Raw genomic sequence first — 8,490 nt, forward strand, 5'->3', positions numbered from 1 at the left:
GAACTCAAACGTAGCTGCTCGATACCATCCTGATACTGATAGTCGTACTGATCGAGACCGAAACCAATTAAGACAAGCTAGCTACTGGCTTAATTATACTAAGTAGAGAACTGAATTATCCAGAGACTACTTCATACATATGTTATTACTTCTCCAGATGATATGAGCTCTCAATAGTTAAACTAGCTAGTGATAGTCGTCCTTGTCTTCCACTGTGATGTTCTTCTCCTCCCATGCATCATCAACCGATCGATTATGCATGCGTGTCTACATGCACACACATCTGCAGTTGGAGACAGAAAAGTTTCGTAGGATCATGAGCACTAAGAAAATCAATTGAAATTGTTCTGGCAACGCAAAAATGTATATATATGAATAAATGTAAATATATATACACACCTGAGTGATCAGATGTGTGCATGGCTGGCTGGGCTTACCACAGCTGCAGGCCGTGGCCATGGAGGCCGCCGCAAGCGGGGTCCTGCAGGTTCGGCTGGGTCGGCTGCAGCCTGAAACCGCCGTGCAGCTGCGGCGCCGCGGACGTCAGCTGCAGCGCCGTGCTCGACGACTCCTCGCCGTAGTACGAGGCCTGCCCGAAGGCCGCCGCCGGCAGCATCGCCAGCGGCGCCATCTCCGCCAACTTCACGTCGGCGCCGCCCACTGCCTGCTGGTTCTCGTTGATCTGAAGAACCGACACGTACAATTACATGCAACACGTACGGCAATAACCAATCGTGCACACAAGATATACACACAATTAAGCTTGAAGAACATTTCTTGAATCGATTACCATGCGGTACAGGAAGCTGTTCTGATCCTCCAAGATGTGCTCCTGTCGATTAATCAATTTGACAACCGATAAAACATTCATAAATCACTAGTAATCATCTACATTAGTAAGAAGGATCTGTTGATTGCCGAGTTTATTGTGAATTACCTTGCGACGCAGGTTGTCAAGCTGCTGGTTCAGGAGCTGATGCTGCAACCATTGCACAATATATTCACAGTACTTCCATAGAACTGATCGACACCAGGCCAATTCGTTGATGTCCTGCAATTGTAAGAATTGATCGAACTAGAAGTACTTACCTTTCTTGCGCGGACTTTGGTGACGGAGAACTCGAGCTGCTGTTCGAGGTCGTTGACGTCGGCGAGGGTCAGGGAGGAGAGATCGTCGCCGGTGTACCTCTTGATGCCCGTCTCCAGCTTGTCCACCTCGTTCCTCATCCGTGTCATCTCTACAAATATTTGCTGCGTGCACAAATTCAATTGGTTACCTGGCACGCATATATATTAGACGGCAATTAATTACTAATTAAATTTATCTGTGTTCAACTATCGTAGTACCTGATCATGATTTATCTCCTCGAAGTGGCTGTTGGTAGCGTGCTGATACTGCTCAATGAGCTCCCTCAAGCTGAGTTATCAAACAAGTAGTCATGTCAGCAAATTAGTGATCTGATAAGCAGAGCACACGCGTGCGATTAATAGATCCACATATGAGTAATCCTCTGTGGTAACGAATCTTCACTACTACAGAATCGGTCAAAAATAACGACTCATCAGTGCCGGTTGTAGAGGAACGGGCATTTAAAATGTATCAGTACGGTTCTTAATATTCCACGCATGAACAATGATTAGCTGCTAAGAACCGATACTGAAACGGACTATCAATGTCAGTTGGTGTTACAAACCGATATTGATACATCAGTACCGGTTTCAGCCACGAACTGACACTAATAGTCGGTATCAGTGTCAGTTCTAGCTACGAACAACCACTGATAAGTGCTACAATAGATCGGGCTCGAAATTTTCATTCAATGGAATTTTGGCTCATCAGCTAGCTCATCCTCGCCGACACGCTCCACCTTATCTGTTCTTCCTCTCCTCTCTCTCTAATTTATCTCTTCCCCTCCTCTCTCTATCTCTCTCCCTCATGAGCGAGGAGGCCAAGCAAGCGACGGAGGCGGAGAGGCGGAGGCAGGAAGCGCTGCAGGAGGCATGCCATCTTCAGATGGAGGGCCACCTCATGGGTAAGAGGTGGGAAGCCTCGGCTCCCATCCTCGACTTCGATCCCAAGCAACAGGGTGTCTACTATAACCGATTCTCCTTCGTTGATCTCTCAACATTCGACCTCGACAAGGAGTATAAGTCATGCTTCTTCTGTTCGATTCTACTTTCTACTGCATCTTCTGCCATCCGTCCTTATTTCCTTTGCTTTTTCCCCGCACGACAGCGCCCCTTGGTCCATGAGATTTATTGATGCAGTCTACAAAAAGAAGCGAGATTACTAGCTTTGTGAGGCTGTAAACATCTTGTCCATCAAGATAGCTTGCTCAGATGTTGGCTTCCCAATCCATGTATATGGCATTGACATTGCCAGAGATAGAAACATATACTTGTTATGTGTTTGTTTTTAGTGCTAGTTTGTAGAACAATGGGCATTCCATATGTGTATGGTAGTATTGGTACAACTAGATAATCCATAGCTGGCTTGCGATCGAGCTCTAGACCATTAACAGTTTCATCATCTATAGTAATAGCTTCCATACACTGTATATGCCATCAGAGTAGAGCATAGTAGAGCCGTGTATACAGAGGAGCGGGCGGTGCGGTCAGAGCGAGCGCGGCGGTGGTACCGGTAGCCGAGCCAGCTTGATTTTGATCCAACTTGTTTTCTTTTTTTGCTCACGGTCCACCTATCACTGCCGGTTCGAGCCTCGAACCGGCAACGATGTTGAGTTTCTGTGTCGGTTCTCTATACCTGGTACTGATAGTCACTGACTATCAGTGCTGAGTAATCAGTGACAGTTCAAAATTCACTATTGATGACGATTTTGAACTACCACTAATAGCATGTTATGTAGTAGTGCACAGTTAGATAACTAAATTATTCAAGAAAGTTGTTGTGAGCAAACTTTTAGCATATGTATGAACAGAACAATGGTACATAGTAGATATACTAGCTTCTTATATATATATACAAAATTGCCTTCTGATTTGATTTGGTGTTGTTCGGTGAATTTAAGCAGAGCCACCATGCATGCATGTAGTTATCAACATCGATCGATCTGTAATTTCGGGTGAGTGTTTGAACGAATTATACTGATGCTAGATTCATGCGCGACTTAATTCACAAGCCAAGAAATCAGAGTACACAAAGGGAGGCAGGGCGCTAATATATTTTACTAGCTTGCTACTTAACAACTTAGGATCATGCAGATCTTGCAACATATAAGAAAGAAGAGAAATATTTGGCGTAATGAGCCCGCAGGCCTTTGCTTGTATTTATAGTATGACAATACAACAGATCGTATCTCAACAGATCAAGAGTTTGTTAGCTCCGATGGATTCTACGCTAACTATAGTTTGTTACGTACTCTAACACGCCCCCTCAATCTGGACCGCTGTGTACAAGGTTCAGATTGCGTCGAAAATGATCAAGGGTCTGCCGGGTAGCTGGCTTGGTGAAGGCATCGGCAAGTTGATCATCTGATGAGATGAACCGGACATCAAGCGCTCCCAGTGCAACCCTCTCTCGCACAAAATGAAAATCGACCTCGATGTGTTTTGTGCGGGCATGGAACACCGGATTAGCCGTTAAGTAAGTTGCACCCAGATTGTCGCACCATAACACTGGTGGTAGAGTTTGGACGACGCCTAGTTCCTTGAGAACCGATTGAATCCAAATAGCTTCAGCTGTCCCATTTGCCAACGCCTTGTATTCGGCTTCGGTACTCGATCTTGAGACAGTGGGCTGTTTCTTCGAGCTCCAGGAGACAAGGTTGGGACCAAGAAAGATGGCAAAGCCACCCGTCGACCGTCTGTCGTCCGTGCACCCGGCCCAATCAGCATCAGTGAAGATGCTAAGGCGCGTTGATGGAGATTTGCGAAAATGCAGTCCGGTATTAATTGTGCCCTTGACATACCGCAAAATGCGCTTGACCGCCTCCCAGTGCACATTAGTTGGCTGCGATAGATATTGACACACTTTGTTCACAGCAAAAGATATGTCAGGACGTGTCAATGTGAGATACTGCAAACCGCCCACCATACTGCGATATTTGAAAGCATCATCGGCATTGAGGATATGGCCGCAGTCCCGCGTCAACTTATCGGTCACAGACATCGGGGTTGACGTTGCTTTACAATTCTCCATGCTAGCACGATGAAGCAAATCAAGTGCATACTTGCGTTGGGTTAAGGACATGCCCCCTGAATTGTAAGCAGCTTCAAGACCGAGGAAGTATTCCAATCTGCCAAGATCCTTGATGGGAAATGCTTTGGACAAAGAGTGAACAAGATGATCAACCGCTTGAGGAGTGGACCCGGCAATGACAATATCATCAACATATACTAGCATAAGAATGGTAATGCCCCCACGAGCAAAGATGAAGAGAGATGTATCTGCTCTGGATGACGTGAAGCCAAGTTGATGAAGCTTGTCGCTGAGGCGGGCGTACCAGGCTCGAGGAGATTGCTTCAAACCGTACAAAGCACGCTGCAACTTGCACACATATGTGGGATAGCGCGGGTCCTCGAAGCCGGGTGGCTGCTTCATGTAGACGTCTTCGTCGAGGAAGCCATGAAGAAAAGCATTGCTCACATCAACCTGCCGTAGGCACCACCCGTGAGAAAGTGCCAAGGAGAGGACAAGCCGAACAGTAGCATGCTTCACAACTGGACTGAAAGTCTCCGTGTAGTCGAGGCCATGCTGCTGAGTAAACCCGCGAGCAACTAAACGAGCCTTGTGCTTGTCAACCGAGCCGTCCGGAAGATACTTCGTTTTGAAAATCCATTTGCTGCCCACAATGTTGATGCCAACAGGACGAGGCACCAAAGTCCATGTACGGTTCTTACAAAGTGCAGAGAACTCATCCTCCATGGCCGCACGCCAAGCGGGCTCGGAGAGAGCGACGCGATGCGACGTCGGTGCAGCAAGAAAGGCTCGGCGCTGGGGATCATAGCGCACCGTGCCGTCCGTATACTGCTTGGGCACTCGCAAATTGTCCCGGAGACGAGTTGTCATCGAGTGGCCCGGCGGAGGAGCATCCGGAGCAGGAACGGGTGCTGGAGGAACTGCTGGTTGGACGTCGATGGAGGCAGCGTCGGGGACACCAGGCACTGCGATGGTGGCGGCATCGGGGACACCAGGCGCTACATCCTGGACCGCAGGAAGTGCACCCTCATAGTAGGCTGGGGAGGAAGGCCCAACGTCCGCTCGAGAGGCAGGCTCGAGTGCTGGCGAGGATGGAACAGCGGGTGAGGCGCCAGGTTGAGGCAGAGACAAGGCAGGGGTTACGTGAACAGTGCCATGCACGGTGCCCCCGCTAGGCATGTCAAGCGCAGCGTCAGGAACCTGCATGCATGAAACATCGGCTGCGCCATTTGCCACTTGGACTTGATCTTTGCCCCCGTAGCGCTCGTGCATGGACAGACGTTCCAAGTCGCTAGTGAGGTGGTCGGTGGCGCCCGTATCCATGTACCAATGGTTGTCATTGTGGCCATGGTTGGTCGAAGCGGAGTTGCCGGAACGGTAGTCGTCAGGCTGGTACACTTGGTTGAAGCGGTTGCGGCAGTTGAGAGCCTCGTGCCCATAGATCTTGCAGATCTGGCACCTGGGACGATAGCGACTGCCACCATTGCGGCCGCCACCACGACCACGACCGCCACCTTGTCCCCGTTGCCCACCGCCTCCACCAGTGCGTCCACCCCCACGGCCGTCATTGGCATCATGGGAGCGAGGGGCCTTGCTAGTGGTGAAGTCGCCTTGGCGGGCCACGGAGTTGGCCGACGTCGTATACTCCCCGGATTGCGTGTGTTGATCCTGCACAGCTTCATACGATAGGACGTAGGCATAAAAATCAGTGAGCGTCACAGGAGTGTTGATGACTGTGAGGGACGCCACGAGTGCATCGAACTGGGGGCCAAGACCGGCAAGGATGTAGTCGATGATCTCGTCGTCATCAAGAGGATGGCCGATCGTGGCCATCGTGTCCGCGAGGCTCTTCATCTTGTGAAAGTACTCGGCCGCCGTCAAGTCTTTCTTCTTCAGCGTCTGGAGCTGGTGACGAATGTGGCGGATGCTAGCCCGGCTTTGCGCCGAGAACATGGCATGAACCGCAGCCCACACCTGGGCTGCCGTGTTGCGGCCGATCATCTGGCTGACGACGTCCTCCGTCATCGAGGAGAGCAGCATGCCAAGAACACGCTGATCCTGCTGCCACCAAGTCTGGTAGGCAGGGTTCGGAACCTGTACGACGGTATCGCCGGTTCCCTGGGTGATCGTACGGGCTGGTGCAGCAGTAGTCCCGTCGAGGTAGCCATGGAGATTCTGGCCGGAGAGATTGGGTAGGATGAGGGTCTTCCAAAGCAGGAAGTTGGATCGATCTAGACGAATGGGAATGGGGCTGAGGGTAGGCGAGGCTGACGCGGTGGCAGAAGGCGAGGAAACAAGTGCTCCGGCGACACCAGATAGCTGCGGGCTTGAAGTGAACGACATGGCTACGAAGATGGATCAGATCGAAAGCTTCAGGCTCTGGTACCAAGAAAGAAGAGAAATATTTGGCGTAATGAGCCCGCAGGCCTTTGCTTGTATTTATAGTATGACAATACAACAGATCGTATCTCAACAGATCAAGAGTTTGTTAGCTCCGATGGATTCTACGCTAACTATAGTTTGTTACGTACTCTAACAATATATGCATGCTTATATAGCATGTAACATCAATCATTATCTCCCAAATTCTCAGTTCAAGAAAATAACTCCACATTTTTTAGAGCAAAAAACAAGTGCGCAAGTAGTTTACAAGAAATAACAAAGATCACAGGGGTAGTGTGTGTGATGCTTCGGTACCTATATTGTACCTATTTGATCATAAATCCTTAACAATTGAGCACAGAAATCTAGGAAAGTAGTGTGTAAAAGTCAAGAAAAAGGGGGGATCGCATATTTGTGATTATCGTGACTTAGATCCATGCACTACAAGTGAAACTCAGTACATCGATCATATATGCACAGATCATCGTATCAATGATCTGAAAACTCTTGAGCAAAAAAAAGAAAAGGGGGGGGGGGGGGGGGGAGTATACACGGCCAGTGATTAATTGTTTCTGCAAATCTTAAAACAAGGTAGAAAGAACTAATTAAATTAACGAAAAATTAATGTGTTTGAGAAACAAGAAACTGATCGATCGGCACTTCAGGATGAAGAGCTACCATGCATGACCAACTGAGATCTGAGAGAGAGAGAGAGAGAGAGAGAGAGAGAGAGAGAGAAGGCCAAAGCCTAACCTGCAGGTAGGGCTGCAGTACTCGAACATCTTGCCAGTGCTGGAGAAGATGACGACGCCGACGCGCGCGTCGCACAGCACGGCGAGCTCGTTGGCCTTCTTGAGCAGCCCTCCCCGGCGCTTGGAGAAGGTTACCTGCCGGTTCGTCGCGTTCTCGATCCTCTTGATCTCGATCTTCCCACGTCCCATGGCAGCTACGTACGATCCAAACACGTCTAGCTCCTGGGAGATCGATCGAGGAAGCGATTCCTCCTTTTCTTTCTCTGGTCTGCATGAGGAAGCAAATAAAGGGTTAAGAACTTGAGATACTAATGGGGCGAATCTTGTTGGAATAATTAACATGCGGCACTGGATGAGCTCAAAATGAACCGAGCAGTCACATAAAGAAATTCTCAAAAAAGAGCGCAATCAGAAGTAGAAAATTTGTCTACTTGTCTTGTGAAGGATGAAGAACTAGAAAAGGCTACATTTTTCTTGAATTAATCACAGAGAAAGAGATAGCTAGAGACTAGAGAGAGAGAGAGAGAGAGAGAGAGAGAGCTAGGTTCATACCTTGTGAGGTGCTTGCTTCAAAGGCTAAGGCAGGAGGAGCAGAAGGAGAGACATATATAGAAGGAGAGCAACGTGCAAAGTGCTGGCCGGCCTCTATGCCCTCCTGCTTAAGTAAATGCTACTCATCAGTCATCAGCAGTAAGCAGTAACACTTGATATTTAACTGTGAGACCAGCACATGCCAATTTTTTAAAGGCTTTTCCATACGTGCTTTGGTACAAATTTACCAAGTAAATACAAAGAGTTTATTTAAACTGTATATATATATAGCTAATGTTTTCGTTTAATTATTGGTACATGTTTACCATTGCAATGCATGTGTGGTTTTCCAGGGTCTTGAGCCACTCAACGAGTCAAAGCGCGTAAGAACTAAGAAACACCCAAATGATGAGCATGACCAGTCCATGCGTATATATGATTCTCCCACATCTCTGCAGGTATATCTTTGACGAAATGATGCGTTCCTGCACATATGCACGAGCCCTGTGACGCACAATCTTCAGAACCGCACACTGCACAAGTTATCAGGCTAGCTAGTTCTTCAGAGGCTGCAATATGCAATGCACATAGGCCGGAGTATACTCCTAGCTAGATGGGCGCCGGTCATGGCTCATGAACGAGATCGAGTTCTGCACTGCACAATAT

At 48.4% G+C, this 8,490-nt stretch overlaps 1 protein-coding gene across 1 annotated transcript; it reads right to left on the reverse strand.

Annotated features, from left to right (window-relative positions):
* Positions 1 to 433: 433 nt before the first annotated feature.
* Positions 434 to 7,482, reverse strand: LOC133920694 (MADS-box protein ZMM17-like). Its single transcript, XM_062365294.1, has 6 exons — positions 7,295 to 7,482; positions 1,348 to 1,417; positions 1,090 to 1,251; positions 938 to 979; positions 791 to 832; positions 434 to 682 (listed from the first exon to the last, which is right to left on the reverse strand). The coding sequence occupies exons 1-6, from the start codon at positions 7,480 to 7,482 to the stop codon at positions 434 to 436; spliced, it is 753 nt and encodes a 250-aa protein (XP_062221278.1).
* Positions 7,483 to 8,490: the final 1,008 nt, after the last annotated feature.

This window comes from Phragmites australis, chromosome 6 (assembly GCF_958298935.1).
Source record: "Phragmites australis chromosome 6, lpPhrAust1.1, whole genome shotgun sequence".
In the NCBI taxonomy this organism is placed as follows: domain Eukaryota; kingdom Viridiplantae; phylum Streptophyta; class Magnoliopsida; order Poales; family Poaceae; genus Phragmites; species Phragmites australis.

Coding starts and splice junctions, on each gene's coding strand:
- LOC133920694 (XM_062365294.1), bottom strand. CDS start 7,482: ATGGGACGTGGGAAGATCGAGATCAAGAGGATCGAGAACGCGACGAAC. Junction 1,252..1,347: donor AGGAGATAAATCATGATCAG/GTACTACGATAG, acceptor TTGTGCACGCAG/CAAATATTTGTAGAGATGAC. Junction 980..1,089: donor CCAAAGTCCGCGCAAGAAAG/GTAAGTACTTCT, acceptor CAATGGTTGCAG/CATCAGCTCCTGAACCAGCA.